At 34.4% G+C, this 20,733-nt stretch overlaps 1 protein-coding gene across 1 annotated transcript in view; it reads right to left on the bottom strand.

Moving 5' to 3' along the window:
• LOC100752294 (tyrosinase) overlaps positions 1-20,733 on the bottom strand; it is a 66,720-nt gene that overhangs the window by 22,426 nt on the left and 23,561 nt on the right. Inside the window, exon 3 of the mRNA XM_027407946.2 lies at positions 19,528-19,675. Within this exon, the coding sequence (XP_027263747.1) occupies positions 19,528-19,675 (148 nt within the window). The remainder of the gene's footprint in view (positions 1-19,527; positions 19,676-20,733) is intronic.

Genomic DNA, 20,733 nt, shown 5'->3' with positions numbered 1-20,733 from the left:
TAGCTTCATAACATCTTCATTTCTTTTAAAGAGGTGTTATATCAATAAATGTCCAACTCATCACTTTTGGTTTGTGCTTAAAACACTTGAGGCTTTCTAGTTTTGAAAAGAAGAATAGACATAAGAAGTCAAGAATGATAAGAATATCTCAGAGGATTTGGTATATAATGGGTCTGAGCTCAAAACTGATATCGGATGAATGAAACTTGAAAACAATCAAACATGCATTTAACTCATTGGTATCATTTAATGTGGAAAATGCCCCTTTCAAAACCCAATTTTCTTCAGAAGGAGATTTCTTACATTTATAATGTAGTTTATATGTATAACAGAATATGGGGGCTTGAAAGAATGATGTCTTTTACTTGGGAGATGATAAATATTGCTGTTGATTTATCACAATTTCCAAGCATTTGCCATGCAAATGAGCAACCAGTAACAAAAAGGGCAATTGTGTACACATACACACACACACACACACACACACACACACACACACACATATATATATATATGTATATATATATATATACATATACATATATATATATATGTTTGTGAAGAATTATGGAATAGAACTGTCATTTAGCCTTCAACATTGTCTGATGGAATTCTTAAAATTAAGAAACTGTTATTCACGGAAATCTTTTACACATTAAGAAGACGAAGAGTCTATGTGAATAAACTCCCTCACTTCCTCTGATATGACAGAGATAAGTAGAGGATAAAATTATTTTGGAGAATCTCGTCACATTAAGAGCAAGTGTATTACAATCTATGAGCAAGACATACTTGATTATTCCAGAGATTCATTAAATTTACTGCATCAATATTTCTGTATTTTCAATATGCAAATATTGCTTTTCTCGGTTAAAATTATTCCTAACTCTTACTTACCCCAGCTGCTTTTCAGGCTGAGTCAGAAGAAATACATATTCCTGATGCTATTTCTAAATGACATCCAAGAGTGGTTGATTTAGTATGAGATCTGGTATTCAGAGTCAGATGGGTGACTAAGATTATACTTTTAGCAACTGATCTGAAAAAGGGGGAGCTCATGAACCCAAGACTGATAGATGGGAAATCAGCATAGGACTGATCCAGACCTTCTGAATGTGGGTGTCACTTAGGAGGCCTGGGCAATCTATGGGGCCTCTGGTATTGGATCAGTATTTATCCCTAGTACAAGAATGGACCTTGGGAGCCCACTCCACATAGAGGGATACTCTCTCAGCCAGACACATGGAGGAGAGTCTAGGCCCTGTTCCAAAAGATATGACAGACTTTGAAGATCCCCCATCAAAGGTCTCATCCTCCCTGGGGAGCAGAAAGCAGATTGGATAGGGAGTCCTTGGGGGGCAGTGGAAGAGGGGAGGGAGAGGAAACTGGGATTGACATGTAAAACAAGCTTGTTTTTAATTTAAATAAGAAAGAAAAACAAAACAAAAACCAAGCCAAACCAAAAAAAATTATAGTTTTAGGAAATCTACATGCATGACATTTTTCCGTCAGAGGAAAAATGTTTACAAACTGTCAGTCATTTTAGGAATATACTGAGACTAACTAGGCAAGATGCTAGTGGTTCCATTCATATTCTCTATGATAGGCCACTGTTGATTTGTAACATCAAAATTGTAGTAGGCTTGCAAGAAAAAAAAATAATTGGTTGTGTGGAGAGGACTATTTGCATTCCTTAACTAATTCATGTTTGTACTTTATGGTTGTATATTTATTTCTAGTTCTAGACTTATCCAGTGTGGACATGAATACAGTTCATTCTCAGATTCAATAAAATACAAATACCCATTCCTTCATACATGCTACTTCAGCATCATGTGTGTGAGTTTTGCACATGTGGCGTTTTAAATTTAATTTCACAACAATTAGTGATAGATTACCCATTGATTTCTATCTTATTATATAAATGAGACAGATGTTCAGTAGAATGCATTAGCTATCTCAAGCTAAACAAGTCTTGGAAAAGCACTGGATAACTAAATAAAAATTATGTGAAATTGTGTTGTGGTAAACAAAGTCTCTAGAAATCATCATATTAAATCAGCATCACTTTTTAAAATCATTTCTTTTATTTTGGAGATTATAATTACATTAGTTTCCCCTTCTTTTCTCCCCCCTAAAACTCTTCCATATATGCTCCCTTGCCCTCTTTCAAACTCACAGCTTCTTTTTTCATTAATTGTTGTTAAACACACATACACACACATGCACACTCACACAATACCCACAAACTCATGCTTCTAAATACATGTAACCTGAACAGTCTGTAATATGTTACTTTTATGTATATTTTCAGGACTGACCATTTGGTATTAGATAAGCCGTTGATGTGCTCTTTTCCTGAAAAATACTATTTCTCCTGCTCTCAGCATTCATTAATTCCCTAAAGTTCTTTGTGTGGAGTTGAGACCTTCTGGGCTGTGTCTCCCTGTCCATCTATTTAGGAAGGTAATTGTTGTTGCTGTCTTTGGGGGAATATTACAGAAAAAGAAGAAAAATGCATAGTAAGAGCCAGAATATCAGAGTCAGGTTTTCTGCTATATGATTATGCTATCTGATTAATGTTAGAAGCTACATGAATAACTCTCACAAATATGACTACATAAACATGAACTGAACAAGATCAGAACTTGTTTTATGTTTAATGAGTTAAATCTTAATGAACTAATTAGACCGAGAGCAATGAAGTAGTTAGAATTCTAAGAAGCCAATCCCAGGAAAACATAACCATTTAATTATGCTTTTCTACAAACAATTACTGATTGCCCATGAGAAAGACTGAGAAGCAATTGGAGGATCATCTGGCCTGTTATCTTAAGAAACATCAAGAGTTTCTGCAGAAGCAGATATTCTCTTGTCATCAAGAGCACAGGGTGTTAATGTGCACCTACTGAAGGGTAAGTATAAGATTGCCTATTATTATGGGTCTTTCTGTAATATAAAGCAAAGAAATCTGCTGCTGGGAAATGTGAAAAGGGTCTGCCTTATTATCAGCAAATAATAGGTGTGTCTTAGAGCTTTTTTCACAGACTCCATGCTATTGTGAGATGAGGTTAATACATCTTACACTGGTCACAGCAACACCCATGTTCAATTCTAGAGTGCTACACTGGCACAAAGCTAAAGCTGTCTTTTGATAGAGCAGAGGCAGAACATGCTCTCAAGCTCTTCAGCAAAATAGTTTCAGTGTCCTGTATGAGAAGAATTGGAAGACCATTAGCTTTCTGGTCATTGTAGGAAGTGGCAAAGATTGTTACCAATGGGACAGATAAAGAAATGCTAAAAGTCCCTAACTTTTGAGGCTGAGATGCACAAAAGCAATAATAAATGTATGCCAACACAGAATGGAAAGCCTACTTGGATTCTGAAATAACAGTGAAGATATGAGAAGGCCAGGGGTAGAAGGTTCTTTCCAAATTATTTATGACCTGTTTAATGCTTTGACTAGAACAGAGATACTATAATACCCTACCAACCCATATCTCAGATTCAAGAACTTAATGTTAATTCATAATTGGAGGGATTTAAGGTCTATAATTCATCAGAGGTACCCATAGAATTTATAAAATACAAAACTGACTGAAAAGATTCATTAATGTTGTACACTAATATCATAACACAAGAAGACCTGTGTTCTTGTCGCTGGCAATAATTATTACTTATCTAAATATTTATTGTACTTTTATACCTTTGTCAATCAGTCATATATTACTTGCAAAACACAACAAAACAATTGCAATTCACACACACACATGTCTGCGTGCACACACACACACACACACACACACCCCACATTGTTAAAATATTAAAAACAAAAGACAGAGAAAGTCCAGATGTTGATCTTCTAAAATAGGTTGGTTATTGAAATAAATTATTTTAAATGAATAACTTTGGGAATGAAAGATGTAGAGACAACATATATGATCACAGGAAAGCTTTCATACATATAGAAACTATAAAATGAATTACCTGAAAAACTAAAGGAAAAATATGTAACCAGAGATGAATAATATGTTTCATGGGGATATTAGAAGATATACTATACCAAAGGGCAGAATCACAAAATCAGAAGATTTTATGTGATTAAAATTAAAATCTCATTTATTGTTTATTATTGCAATTCAATGAGGAAATAAGAAAGAAGGGAGAAGGGGAATAAGATGCAAGAAGAGGAGGAAGTGTAATAGGAGGAAGAGAAAAGAGAAGGAAGGAGGGAGGGAGGAATGGAATGAAGGAAGGAAGGATGGAATGAGGGAAGGAAGGAAGGAAGGAAAGAAGGAAGGAAGGAGAGAAAGTGGGAAGGAAGAAAGGAATGAAGGAGGGAATGAAGGAAGGTATATCATGACCACAGAATAGGAAGCAGTGGATGAAAGGACAGGTGCAGAAGAAATAGAGGAAAACTGGTTGTATTTTTGAAGAAATAGTCTCTAACTATTTTTTCTAAACTTATAGAGTGATCACACAAAACACTAAAAGTCTCAAAATTGTAGAGAAGGAAAAGAAGATTGAGAAAGAAAATACAATAAAATAAGAATGAATAATAGAAGAACAAATAGGACTAATATGGGAGTGAGAGAATCATTAGAAAATATTTTGTCAACCATGGTGAGATATTACAGATAAAGAGAGAGAGAGAGAGAGAGAGAGAGAGCGCTTTTTGCAATGCACTGCCCTAAAGAGACATTTCCACCACTAGAGCTCAGAGAACCTGCATAGCAAGACTGTGTTAAAAAAAAAAGACAGAAGAGGCTGTGTGCTCTATTTGAGAGTAAGATAAGAAGATCTACCCAAATAGGCAAAAATATTAAGATAACAAGTCTAGCTAAAATAATATTAATGCTAATTTGAACCAGAAATAATAGGAATCACAAGTAGAAAAACACTTATCTAGAAGATATAGTTATGGAAAGATGTCTAAATCTAGCAATGACACTTGACAACATATAACATGATTCAACTATGAGAAAAAAATAGACACATTGACCAATATTAGCCAAAGTTCCATTTTAATACCTTGATAACTTGTTATTTATTTATTTGACTCACCAATCGATGTACCCCTCCCTCACCTCCCCCTCCTTCCATCTCCCCCATTTCACTCCCATCTACTCCTCAGAAAGGGTATCAACACCTTTTTCAATAAAAAATGGGATAAGTAGACAAAAGATATAATTATATGTGAATAGAATATCTCTATTGAGTTACTTGCAACAACTACAGTATAACACATGGATTTTTATATTCAAAGGAAATATTCAATATAAGAAGTCCTTATATGGATTTCAAAATAAGCAACAATTGAAATGAAAACAGTATATTTTTATCAACAACAGAATCAAAATGGAAATTAACACCAGAAAACTATCAGAATGGAGAAAATGTAGCACAATATTCACAAATATTTTGTATGTGGAATATTTAGAAATCAAATTAATAGTATGAAGTTATAACAGTGATTAGAAATAAATTTATGGTATTGAAACAATTTTATTAAGACAAAGGATTGAAGTAAGTGGGATGAATCTTCTTTATTAAGGGACAAACATAGGAAAAGAAAAATTCAAAGTCAAGTAAAAGAAACAAAATAAAAGTCCTGAAAGTGATGGAACAAAAACCATGGAGAAAACTAGTTAAGCCTAAAGCTGTAGCTTATAATAAAAGTAAATGGTGCTGATAAACTCTGTTATCTGGGTTATAAAAAATATTAGAAGAGAAATTGTACTATCAAAAAATGGCTGTGGGGTGTGACTACAGAAAACATATACACTAAAGAATTTAAAATCCCAAAATTTGATGGGCATTGGTGGTGCACCCCTTTAATCCTAGCATTCGGGAGGCAGAGGCAGACAGATCTCTGTGAGTTCGAGGCCAGCCTGGTCTCCACAGCGAGTGCCAGGATAGGCTCCAAAGCTACACAGAGAAACATTGTCTCAAAAAACAAACAACAACAAAAAAAATCCCCAAATTTGAATGTCTTTGGCAGCTGTTTGATAACCTGAGAAAAATGGGGATTCCATGAAAATCAAAAACTACTAAATTTATTCAAGAGGAAGGAACTTATGAGAGTTATATTCATTCAAACAACTGAATTTATTTTTGAAAGGCACACTACAAGGAAAATTCTTATTTTGTCTTACTGATAAATTCTTTCATATGTTCAAGAGTGATATCAGCAGTTGGATATAAATACTTCCTGAAAACAAAGAGGAATAAACATATCGTTTTGTGCAGCCAATATACTTTGATGCCAGTGGGAGGTAGGGCTCAGCATAAAGAGGAAATGCATTATGCAAAATGACTTAGCAACCAAACAAATTTTATAAAACAGAGATTAAACATTGTCCTTAAGGAACTGTAGTTCAAATTGACAGACTTTGCTATCTGTATATAATGCTTACATTAAAAGTCTACCTTGGGGCAGATTTAATGTTTTAATATTGCTGGGAAGGAAGGAAGGAAGGAAGGAAGGAAGGAAGGGAGGGAGGAGGGAGGGAGGGAGGGAGGGAGGGGAGGGAGAAGGAAAGAAGGAAGGAGGAAGAATAGAAGAAAGGTCCTGTCACTGGCAAGTAAATAAACATAAATAGAGATGTTTAAGGACTTTTATTCTTGGTAGTATTGATGTTATTAACTTCTGTCTTGGTTCCTTGGCAATAACTAATCTTTTATTATTTCAATTTTATTTCAGAGAAATTGCAACACAGACAACTGAAATGAAATTCCGCTTATGTTGAAATTGACATGATTGATTCCTTTGCCACATAAGAAACAAAATAGCTATCCTAGACAGAAGAAAGAACCCTGGATTGGTGGTCAGAGGATTCTGAATAAATTCTCCTCTTAATCACTTAATCATGTGTGGACTTTGAAACTCAGTATCAATTCTTCAAAATCTCATTGATTTATTACTTAAAATAAATTATTGCAATTTTTGAACTAATATTAAGTGAAAAACAAAGGAAGTGGTTTAAAGTGCTGCCTTCCTTTTGAGTCTATTTTATTTATTTGCTTTGTCTATCTTTTTTTTAAAATTCAAACAAGATGTCTATTTTAAGTTCCTTGAATTGTGCTTGTGCCTGATACCTCTTCTACTTTTCTTTTGGAAGTTCCTTAGTGTGTTATGTTCCACTAACATAAGCACATCTGTTCCATGAACTTAGTAAGTTTTAATATTATAGGCCTTTTTGCACTTACTTTTGAGTTTTATTCTCTGTTGTTGTTGTTGTTGTTGTTGTTGAGTTTTATCTTTAATTACAACCCACAAAATTAATGATGTGCAAATCTAAGATTGCAAGTTCTTCAAGGCATTAGTCATCATCCAGGTCTGGGAAACACACAGCTTCATTAATTTATTGAATTTGTTTTCACAGTACATTCATTCACTTATGGTGCAGATTTCCAGGAACCTCAGATTAATGAAGGAATTTCAGTCTTTTCCATGTGTTCAAGAACTTCATTTTTGTCAAAATTCTAGCCATTGAGTTACAGAGATTAATATCCTAATAATCAAGGATAGGAACAAGCCTGCTGTTAGAGGTAATATATTTTCAACTTCTTTCTTTTTCCACAATATGTTTGAGATTAGTGTTTATTAAGATAGTTGTTACATGTATGCAAAATAATCTTTAGTATTTTATTTGTTGAAATTTTATCTGTTTATCTTAAGATAATTCATATTCTCTCAGTTTAATACCATTTTGAGCTACTTTCTGATTTTTGTTAGTTCTTTGATGGGGAAGGTCCTTCTGTGTATATGTTTGTCATATTGGTTGATAAATAAAGTACTGTTGGCCAATAGGGAAGCAAGTTAGGCAGGACAAAGAATCAAGGAGGATTCTGGGAAATATAATAAAGACAAGCCTTATGATCCAGGCAGGAAGTGACATAGCAGGCAGACTCAGAATATAAGCAGGGACAAGCAGGAAATCGCTCTCTTCCTCCTCTTTTCTTCTCTGTGGAGCCGCCATGTGATCTGGGAAGAGGACCCATGCCGCCGTCATCCTCCATAAGATAAGTCTTTATAAATATATAGATTAATGGCTAGAGTTGACACTTAAGACAGAGCAAGCATATAAGAAATCCTAAATATTGGCCAGCAGCATTGTAACTAAGTCTCTGTGTGTTACTTGGGGCCCTAAAGTGGTGGCAGGCAGAACTTGAGAAGCTGGCGCAAAGATTTATCGTTACAGTTCTCTAATCTTTTTCTTTTAGTAACTTGTTTTCACCTTCCTTCCACACCTTTGCCAAGTCCCACTCCCCCTTTCCTACCCACCCAACTTTGTGTCATGCCTATCTTTTTTTGAAAAATTAATCAAATCCAATTTCTCTTGCCAGTAGACTCTGGGATTTGTGCCCTTCCACTGCAGTGTGGTCAATGTACCAAGGATTACATCCTTAATAATAGATGATTCCCATTCTCCCAGCTAACAGTTGTCAATATCCTCAGCTAGGAGCAAGACATCTGATAATTTAATATCTTTCTAGAACAGAGGAATTTTTCTATCTAATAATTACACAAATTATAGATTTAAAATTCTAAAGAACACTTTCTCAAAAGAAATGAAATGTCATCTCTTCCTTACAGCACATGATAGGCTGAGACAACTCTAGGAATCAGAAAAAGAGCAAAAGAAAAAAAAGGGCATACTGAAGGTCAGCAGGTGGATTTTAAGGAGCACCCTGCTCTCTGCTGACTCCCTTCACACTGTTTGCATTTCAGTGATATGAGCAAGGGCTTTGATGGCCTTGTTTTTGCAGACCTCGCAGAAAAGGAATCATTGTGATTAAGGTATTCTCTGTGATTTCCCTTCCCAAAAACATTTTACTTCTGGTTTGTTAAAGTAAATATGATAATGTCAATCTTAAATTTTGTTCTCAAATATTAAGGGAATCTTACTGCTTCTTTTTCTTGTGAGAAAAATCACATTTTAACAGATCCTATTCTTTTGATCAATGTACATATTTCTCTGATGAATAAAGATGCAGTTAAAGAAAACTACTTGACTAGCATTTCACACTGATTTACTGGGTGTAGTAACATGTCTTTTTCCACATCCAATAGCTCTGTACTCCCCTTGTTATTCTAAATTATGTGACAGTTTGTACTCAACAAATGTATCTTGGCTTGATGCTAGGGATAGAAATAACATTTGTATTATGCATCTTCTATTTTGCCAAAAGTACATGACGGAATTTTGTTTTGCTACTTAAACAGAAACACACAAGGAATCATAATTATATGAGTAACATAAATTCATGAAATTAAAAATATCAGAAATAAAGTGGAAAATTAAATAAGATTTCCTGTGAATATTTTGTAATTTACTAGTTATTATTTGCTTAATTATCATTTAAGAACAATATGGAAAATTTCACTTAAAAATAGCTTTCGAATTGAAGCCATGTAATTTTGCACAATTTAATTTTTAAAGCAGGTCAATGTTCTTCACTTCCATTTCTTCTACCTTTCCTTTGGCAAAATTGCTATAAATTATAATCTCAATGGCCTGCCATTTATTATTATCATCTTCTAAAAAATATTTTCCTCTTTGCTCTTGCTATCACATTATTAAAATATTCTCTCTAGTTCAACATTTTCTGTTCCTATTCCATCTACCTTCAGCCAGAGTTTGATTTTTATCATTACAACATCTTAAAAGACTAAATGAGCTTCATACCCAAATCAATATATTGAAGTACTAATCTCCAGAACCTCATGGTGTGACTAGATTTAAAGGCAGAGTCAGAGACTGGCTATTAAGTTATGTAAGTCATTATTGGGAGGTGAAATCAGATATGACCTGTATCTAAGGAAGAAATAGATACCATACATACTGGACAGTGATGCACACAGAAAGAATTCTACAGAGAATTCTACAGAAAAGATGGCCATGTACAAACCAAGGACAGAAAATCTCAGGAGAATTCAACTCTCTTGACATTGATTTTGATAATTTATTCTTTGAACTATATGTGTATAAATGTCTGCTCTTAAGACATCAAGTTGTGTTACTACGTTCTTGAAATAAAAGATTGAATTCCCTCTCTTAAGAGGACATATTTCTCATGTGACTATCTTTGAAGTCTGAGCTGATAAGGTGGCAGACCTTGGAGATGAGACTTCCAAATAAAACAGAGGTCAGACAGCTAGGAAGCCTGCCTAGGACCTAACTAGACCCTCTGTAATGGGTGATAGTTGTGTAACTTGGTCTTCCTAAGGGACCCCTGGCAATGGAACCAGGTTTTATGCCTGGTACATGAGCTGGCTTTTTGGAACCCCTTCCCTATGGAGAGATGCCTTGCTCAAACTTGATGCAGAGGGGAGGGGGGGTTGATCCTGCCTCAATTTAATGTGGCAGGCTTTATCCTTTCTAAGGAGTAGATGTGAGGTGGATTGGGGAGGAAGGTGTGGATGGTGAGAGTAGGAGGAAAGAAGGGGGGGTAACTGTTGTCGGTATGTAAAAATGAATACAAAATTTAAAAAAGAAAGACAACTTAAAAAATATACAGAGGTCAGCTGAAAGGACAATAATGGGTGGTATATATGGAACTGTACTGCATAATATCAAGCAGGTTGTAAAGAATTGCACTATTTTGTGCAATTTTTCTGTCATTCTATTGATGAATTAAATGACATAAAGAAAAAACTTTGCTCAAAACTTTCATAAATTCTTTTCTTTCCTTCTTATGCTCCCAAATATCCATCACTAATTTAAAAGTGATTACTGCTGGTACCACTGAATTGAAAAAAATAAAAACAAAATAACAACAAAAAGATCAAAATACCTCACTTTCTCAATACTACATTTGCATGTATATATGCACATACTCTCTAATCTTTTCTTTTTAAACCTGCAAAAGTCAGACACATCTCACTTATAGGAAGATTTCACCTACTCTTTGTTTTCAGATCTCAAACGTTAATATGGTTGTTTCTATAAGAACACCCCCCCCCCGTAGGTCTATATACTTGAATGCTTAGTCACCAGGTAGGATAACTACTTGGGAAGGACTAGGAAGTATGTCCTTGTTGGAAAAGTTTTGGCAGAGTTTTGATGAGGAGATATATCAGTGGGAAAGGGCTTTGAGATTTCAAAAGTCCATATCACTTCCCTACTTCCCCACTCGTTGCTCTTAGATCAAGATATAGAACGCTCCAGTGTCATGCCTGTCTGCTTCCCACCATGATAATCATGCATTCTATTCTTCTCTGGAACCACGAGCTTCAAATTAATTGTTTTCTATTGTAAGACTTGCCTTATTGTCTATTCATGGTGATAGAACAGTAACTAAGACAGTCAACCAAAATGCTGAGGTGGTTTCCCACTATTTCACTGTATCTCTTTGTCTGTAAAACTTACTTCCTAACAGTAAAGACTTTTTAATATATCCTATCCCATTTCTGTACCATATTATTGTAATAAAGTCCAGGAAAGCCCAAATAAAGAGAAGTCAGATATTTATTAGGGAATCACTCATGAATAACAAAATAAGGTAGAGAACCATGGTGGTCTTCTGCCTTGAGCACTGGATACTGTGACCTGATCAATGGCCACCTCCTAAGGGAGAGTGAGAGCTTGCTTCCAGTCCACAAATAGCACCTGAAACCCCATCCAGAAGGGGCTGTTACCACAAAGACTATTGGCTTAATGAGTTCCCACCACACATTTGCAACATTGTTCTAAAACGTTTCCATTCTGGCTTCCTGTACTCTAAGCAGCTACCAAGTCTGCTGTAGCAGGAGATAGTACCAGGTCTATCAGCATCATTTCATTGCTGTTTTTAGAGATGTAGGCATATTTTTCAATTTCCTTTCTTGGTATGGTATTTTTATGTTCTTATGTGGATTTTAGGACTTCATATCCTGGTGCTCCTCCTTTGTTTCTAGTCAATCCTTCTGAGACTGCTTCCTAATTAGCTTACTGCTCCCTAATTAGCTCATTATCTAAAATTATGGGCTGATTTAAAACATTTGGATCATTACTTCTACTGTACTCAGTGCCTGGGTAATTTAACCTGTTTCAATGGTTTTAAGCACTATGTGCTAAATATAACCAAATGAAGGTTTTCAAATTTATTCTGATTTTGAATAACGCATGTCATGATCCAACTTAGCAGTTGGAATCACCTATTAGATATCTACTTGCAATATTAAAAATGACTCATATATTGATAAGTGAGAAATCTTTAATTTTTCACTGAATTTATTACTTATGTTGTCTATAAGCATCTCTCTATATCATTTTTTCTTTCCATAACGTTCCTAATCCTGAAGTTTCCTTTGGTCTTTCTTACCTTTTAAATTATTAATTCTAGTTAAATCAGTATCATCATCTATTGCATCATAAGTTCTATTGTTTTTACCTCTGAAATAGACACAGACTGTTTTCTTTCCATCAAACATTCTGTCTCCTATGTGGTTGATAATATTTCTTTTACTTGAATTAATGCCACGGAAAGATCTCATCAACACTGAAGTTCTCTTCCAACAATCAGTTTGTCTCAGCAAGCAAGACAACTTTAAAAATTTTAATCAAATCATTTCACTTTTGTCAATACCTGGATGTTACATAACAATCTTTTTGTATACTGTAGAGAAGTATCACTCTGACTGGTTTAATAAAAAAGCCAAATGGCCAATAGCTAAGCAGAATGTGGGTTGCAGAGAGAATACTGAGTAGAAGAAGGCAGAGGTGCCAGGGAAGGCTGAGCAAGCAGAATGGGCTATGCAGAGATGAAAAAATAAAGTCACAAGACAGTAAGTAAATTAATATAAATTGGTTAATTTAAGTTATAAAATCTAGTTAGATATAATCCTAAGCTATTGGCCAAACTTTCATAATTAATAATAAGTCTCTCTGTCATTATTAGGGAGGTGATAGTCTGGACAAAAATCTGCCTATATATGGTGCCCAACATGATGCATATATTTTCATATAACACCTGACAAAGCTTTTATAAAAAGTTCCAAACATGCAAAAATGGAGGCAAATGCTGCTCACTGGTCACACAGTCTCTCTTGTGGACCACAGTACAGAGAGGCACGATCTAGCCACTGCCTGTGGGCTTGAGCCACTGCATGCCATGATCCAAGCTGCATGTCTGTTTAAAGTTTTGTTCATATGGACCATTGATATCCTGGCATAATGCTGACCCTGCAAATTGATCTGTTGTCTCACCACAGCCTTAAAAGGAACAGTTTCTACTAATCACAAATTGAAACATTTAAAAACTGCTAGATAAAACAAACATTTTCTTGGAAATGGGAAACTAACAGAGCTGAATTAGAAATTTTCGTATTGCTTTTTAAAAAAATTTTTCATATACATATACATATACATGTATATATACATAATATATATATGTATATATATTTTTTCTTGAATTTATCTTTTAATCCCAACCCTGTCTTTCACCAGATTCCCACACTGATCATCTTAAGCTTCTCTAATCTTTTCTAACTTTGTGTAAACCTTTCACCCTGAGAATTTTGCATGTATGGTTTCTATTTCCTGAAATCATACTCATCAAAGGATGATCTATAATTGACTACTTTTTATGATAAAATGTCAAGTAATAACTCTCTTCATAAAAGAAGGTGGCTACATTATTGTACTCAGCTGAAATGTTCAGCCAGTAGTCGTTTGTTTCTATGTCACATTATAACGTTTAACTAATTTGGGGGGAGTTGAGTGAGTGTTGTCTCAACAGAAAAGGTTTTACTTTTAATCCCAGCACACAGGAGAAAGAGACAGGCAGATCTCTGAATTTGAAGCCAGCCTGGTCTATGTAATGAGTTACAGGACAACTAAAGCTACATAGTGACACCCTGTCTCAAAAATCCCAATAATAATAAAATAAATAAATAAGCATCTTAATGGTAAAGACTGTTTTGTAACTGAGATTAGTTGTAAACATATACTAGTCCCAATAAAATCTTAGGGGTTTGGTGTGGACCTCAGTAATAAAGCACTTGATTTGTACAAGGTCTTGGATTTCATCTAAAACACCACACATAAACACACCAAAACACAAAAGCTGTAACTTCATACAGATACTAATATTTAAGCCTTTTTCTGGTTTAGTAAAGGAAGGTTTGGGTAATAACAAGTATTACAGTAAAGATCATACAGATGGATGATTTAAAATCAGTATTTCTTAGTACTAAAACCTGTGACCTTAATCATATGACGTATGGTCTGCAGGGATCCTGTTTTCTGGCCCTTTGATTCTTTGGACAGCTTTCTTGAATCTTATTTGTGTTATTACAGAAGTTCTGACCTCTGAGTAAAGGAAGATGAGATTTTTCCACAGTCCTACTCCTTTTTTGCTTGCCTTGGTTAAATGTACTGTTGTCATGTTAAATATTCTGCCCTACCTCAGGGAAGTAATGCTTTGCATTCCTCTGTACACTTAGCTGCAAACTGTCTATTAGGGGATTATACTGCCTGTGCTCTTTAAAAAGTTTGGATGATGATATTAAGATTATCTTCAAATTTAACAATTCAGTGATAATGATGAAGATCTATTTTTTCTCTACTGCTGTCAATGAAATATTTAGGTTAACAATATTGTAACCCTCCTACTGCTAAAGCACATTGATCCTACAAAAATTTGAGAGATTTTCTTCATTATAGGACATGTCTTACTAGTCATAGCAATTGATTCCTTTTTCATAACATAGATTACAACTCAATGTCCGTGGATATATATTTTATCCCACAACAAATGTTATTGATAACCCATAGAGGCTTTCTGCCTAAAAATTCTCAATTATGTGACACTTTAGGAAGTCTCAGTGAATGGCTTCTATGTATAATTGTTAGATTCCAGAGGTGATCAATATATAGACCCTGTCAGCAGAGAGCTCAACATATACTGGGAGATACACACATGAATCAATCTAACAAAGGCAAAATGTTTTAAGAGCTAAATGTAACAGGACAAAGAGCTATGGAAATATGGTCAAATATGATTATAATGGCACAATGGAAATTCTTTATAGCTAATATAATTCAGAGAAGAAAAAAGAGGCATTTTAAATCTGGTCATAATCTAATAATAAGAGAAGAAACAAACACAGGGATGGTCCCCCTCTGACATCCCATCTGATGGCAAGAACAGAGCTGCACATATTTCTCTGATTTCTGAGATGACCCTGATTTTTCTGCCTTTCTGAGCAAGCTTCAGCTCCAGTCACCAGTTGGGAAGCAATCTGCTGTTCATTCCTGAAGTACCAGGGACCTGTCTTGCTGCCACCATTCTGCCTGGACTACTGTGCTGCCAATTTGCTACAGCATCTGACTTGAGGGCATATGGTTTGGGAAGCCTTCTTAGCAAGTTAGCCCAGGGGATGCTGGGTGAGTAGAGTGTAAGGAAGGCAAATACAGCCAAGAGGTCACTGCAGGAATGATAATTAATCTGAGGCCAAGGATGGAGACAGGTTCACTATTCCTAGAATGCATTATTCATTCATGTAGGATTGTCCTTCACTCAAAACATATGTCTCAGAGAACTGCTTAAGGAAGATTACCAGTACTGGAGAGCACTGGGAAAATGTCAAATAGAGACTATGCAGTGATTTTTAAATATCCTTCTTACTGCTTTCTTCTGTATAATGTGAGTCTCAACTTTGTAAGTTGCAATGCTCTCATAAAGAGTATCACTACCATCATTTTGTGAGGAAATAGGCCCAAAAGGTCCACTGATTTCCCAAGGCACATAAGAATTTAATCATTTTTCTATCACACGATTTCTTTATTTTTTGGGCCTAAGATCTTAAATATGAACTACTACAGGTAAGAATCTTATCTTGCTCTTTCTCTATCTCACTTGGTGATTCCATATGTCTATCCACACAATCTCACTGTCATGCCTAATAACATTAGACTAAGGTTTAAGAAGCAGTTAAAATGGCTGGTCTAAGCTGGGAACTCTAATGGGCAATAGACCCATTTTGGTCAATCTGGTTTTAGATGGCTAGTTTTATAATTCCTTCTATCTGGACGGTATCCTTCTATAGCAACCACATTCCTGAACTTCTTTTAAAACACCCACTGTGATGATAATTCTAGCTTTCCCATTGGTATAAGAGTATCCTTTGTCTATAAAGACATATATTTTTCTATTAAGTATTTTATGAGGAGATTAGTAGGGGGGGACTTAACTCTCTATAACAGTACTATTTATTTATTTATTTATTTATTTATTTATTTATTTAACAGTACAACGTCATGCCACTTAACTAACATAATGGCAGATTCTGTAGGTATTAAATGAGTCTGTTTACACCATACACAGAACTGGGTATACAGCTACTTCTTCTGAATGTTACTTGCACTTTTAATATTTTAGCAGTTTTTATAATAACTGAAGCTAATATGGTTCTTCTTTAACTACATATTTCTTTATGTGTTATGTTAGCTGTGGGATGAACATTTTTACTCCCAAAACCACCAACCAAAATAATAGGCATGTTTCAAAGACCCTCCAGACACAATTATATTTCAAAATAGTGATTATTTGCTTTGTGAAGGTTACATTGTTAGTGTTGTGAGTTCAGGTACTGAACAGGATGCCTGTGTGTTTTTACGCCCATGGTATTTTCTTCTTCACTCCCAAATGTCTTTGCATATTAAGTCACAATTACCACAGTAGCTGCATTTCACCATATGTTACTTAATTTTTGTTATATAGAATAGATGTAACTAGGTGGGTATGCAAAATATGTAGTGATTGTTTCCTGTGCAAGTCTATTATAGCACATAGAGTATAAAAAAAGCTTCTTATGTTTCCTGAATGTACAGACAATTGGTTGCATGTATGCAGAAGTGTGCTTGCTTTTAAAAATTTAGAGCCTTGAGTTTTTACGTGAACAGAAAAACCATGTCTTCATGAAGCTCCTTTCTGCTCCCAGACATTTATCTACAGTTTATGCTACCCACCAACAATCCACTATTTCTTGCGGAAGGCATCGTTCTCTCAAAGGGTGAAAATGGAAACATATCTAGCAAACTAAATTACTTAAAATTGAGATGTGGATTTTTAAGCTTTAGCACAGACAAGGAATTTCAAAAGGAGAATTTGAAGACCAGCTTGTGCAGAGAGTTGATAGGAACATTTGCATGTAGAGCTCTCACCATGACAGGTTTTTCTAAAATGGGAAGCCATTTCAGAAGCTGAGGCTAGACAGATATCATCTGATGTATACCAGAATATGCAGTACCTTGAGCTGAACTATCTATTGGAAGTCTTCTTTAAACCAATGTCTAGTGGAAGCCTTCATTAAACCAATCTATGAAGCACAGGCTTCAAAATAACTATATCACCAGAAATCACTTTAATAAAAACTGGTAAGAAAACAAACATGTTTAATACATTTTGAGAGTTGTAGGAAAACAAATGCACATTTTCTTCCATTCCTTTGGGTTTTTAGAAATGATTCTATCATTGACTTATTACAGAAGAATATTTCTCCATTTCTAAATATTAATAAATTGAAAAACTAATCAATTTGAAACTGATGTCAAAACCAGAGATGATTCATTAACATTTCTTTATGCTTTCTTCTCATTTTTTATTAGGCAGAATAATACATATTATGACAAAATAGCAAGTTGAAGTAGTGTAGCCTTCATTCCTCAATTTATAATATAAACAACACTTTGTAGCCCATCAATTATAAATTCATTGACATTATTTTAGTGGTCACTAAGTTTCCCATTAGCATTCAGGAGCTACTACAGTTTATTTTGTGGAAGGACAATAGGAAATTCATTATTGCAGTTCTCCTACCCATTTTTCTAATTAGCACATTTTATTGTGCATTGTAAGCCTTCATTAATTACATCAACTGCAGATTACTTGTTGTTATGCTGAGTATAGAACAACCAAATCATGACTGATCAAATTAGACTTAAAAATAATAACTGAAAATATGTTTAAATAAACTAGTTCTTAGATAATTACAATGTAATGAATTAATCTCTATAGAAAAGGGAAGAACAAATATCTCTGGACTTAAAATAATTCAGTATATTCCCAGGAGAGATGAAGAAAGCCTTATAGGTAAATATGTACTTAAATTATCCTTTGACTTCTAAATATTGGCACAGCCCATTGACCTATGCTTATGAATTATTTCAGTTATGGAGAGCATATAGTGGGTGCCCTATTCATTCTAATTATTTCTTGAATAGCATTGAATGAATACATAAAAATAAAGAGATCTTCTAAAATATTGGTACCTAGTAACAGTAAATAAGTTTGCAAGATTCCAAACCTCAATAATACATGCCATTCCTTTATAGTACTATTCTTGCTATCATTTACCATATGCAAACTTTTTAAAATAATGTACCTGTTGAATAATGGTTATTCAAATTGCCAGAGAATAAGAATATTACAGGTCACTATCATAGAATATCATTAAGTTTATTTCTTCTACTCAGCATTGTGACCACACTGATATTGTCATATTATTTCTATTATGTACACTCTCCTATGTGTGGCTCTATGGTTGTCAGTAGGTCAGCTGTCTCTTACTGCTTACTATTCACAAATCTGTTTAGTTAGTTTCATTGCTTGATTGCTTGCCCCTTATAACCTCTGAGTTCTTCATAACTTCTCCTAAAGACCATATTTAGAGATAAGAAAAGGAAAGCAGAATACTTCTATGATTAGTTTAAACTCCCTATGATATTCATGGATGAATTCTAGATATTAACAATGCTTTACATCCAGTGATCCATACTGGTAGTAACCATTCCCAGCACATTGCTGTTTCTGTGAAAATACTGTACTGTTAGATAGCAGGCTAGATGAAAGCTGATTTTCCAAGGTCCAAATTGCTAACACATTTACCATGTCTTTTCACACCCTCATATCTGTTTGCTTTAAAAATAGTAAGGAACCAAATGAGTTCCATAGCATGCAAATTCCTATGAAACTTTAATGTGTCTTTATCTCTTCTATGAAAACTGTCATTATTTTGTCCTGTGTACACAGATGATTCCCTATATTCCTAATTTTATTCTTCACAGCATATCTAAGGCTTTCAAGTCATCAGCACTGGAACCACCAAGCCTATGAGGAATCAAGCTAGTACTTTGGAGTTCAGCATACTGTATCTCAAGTCAACTTGAAGTTATTGACTCTTTAGTATTAGATTCCAAATCTGTTCCTTTGTCCTAATCTAATATCAAATAAAGGGTGGCCTATATTGTTCCAAGATATGGATGAATCCACACCTCAACTTATAATTGTAACCTAACTTGAATTTTTCTCCTTCCTTATCATGTATTACCATTTACTGATTTCTCTTTACTAAATATTACTTCTATAAAGAATTTGCATTTTTACCCTTAGCTTACAGTCTCTCAGGATAACAAACCACCATAATTTATCAGATTTGTTACGATAACTAAAGTCATATATGGTAGTCACACTGACTACCATATATGTCACACATTTAAGTCCAATGAACATACAATTTATGAAGAAATGTCAACTAACCTGTCCACAAAAGCATGATGAAGAAGAAAAATGGGATCATTGGCCGATCCCTGGACTTGGGACATTGTTCCATTCATATAGATGTGCAAAGCATTGTGCATTGTGCTTTGAGAAGAATCTGCTATTCCTGTGAGTGGATTGGCAAATCCTGTTGATGACAAGGAAAGTTTTAAAGATTAGTTTACCTAAATGATTGAAAAATTTAAGTGATTATCTCATCTCATCTATAACGATAGAGAAAAGCCTGATTTTAAATAACAAAATCAATTAGTAAACTCATTTGATGTTGGATTCTGAAAAACCATTGAGACCTTTGCCAAACTAAAAGGTGTTAGGTTAAGTACACTCTGTGCAGATTAATCAGTGAGATAGGCTGAGCCAATATAGACTACCTCATGGTGCATCTCTGTTAAGTCATTTTAATACTACACAGTCTTAAGAAACTTTATAATACTTAGTGTTCCCTCTCAATTAAATATGTAACAAACCCTTGAGGAGTCCTTTGTAGTGTCCTTGTAACCTCTTATTTCATGTTCTAACAAATATTTTAATTTTGGATCCTCGTTCCAGAAGAAGCACAACATTTCTGATCAACCTTATTGTCATTCATGTGTAATTGTCCTAGAGACATCAGCTCATAATGTTTTCAATCCTGTAACACATTCATTTCATGGCTAATTAAGACTCATTTTCAAAAACAAAATCAAGTTCTCATCTTTCTGTAAGGTCACTGTAAGAACACACAATGCTTTCCACTGTAATTTGTTATCTACAATTGTGAGGGGGGATTTTTTTCTAAGAACTTGAAATTATTAATTTCACAAAATTCAGAATAATTATATAAATTACTTTTTGCATTATTGTAGGTTTCTAAAAAAGGATTTAGCACAACAAAGAACTGCATACATTTATGTATTGAAACAGTTAATTACAGAGTCTAAGCTATTTAATGCAATGTTTTACTGTCTATCCTATGTAGCAACAAACCATACCTTATCAGGGAACATAGTCTATATAGGAATAGACTTTAAGACTTTTATTTTTCATCATAATCATAGCATGAAATAAAAGCTTTAGAACTTCATTTGATATACAGTCTCAGATATTTTAAGTACATCCTAATTATTTTATCAGAAATGCAAATAATTTCAGAGAAGATAATTCAGAAATATTGCAAATTGTATAAAATTTTAAAGTAAAGAACCT

The sequence above is a fragment of the Cricetulus griseus genome, chromosome 3, assembly GCF_003668045.3.
Source record: "Cricetulus griseus strain 17A/GY chromosome 3, alternate assembly CriGri-PICRH-1.0, whole genome shotgun sequence".
NCBI classification, from domain to species: domain Eukaryota; kingdom Metazoa; phylum Chordata; class Mammalia; order Rodentia; family Cricetidae; genus Cricetulus; species Cricetulus griseus.
Note: the sequence above shows the minus strand (reverse complement) of the source record. Positions and strands in the feature narration are given on the sequence as shown.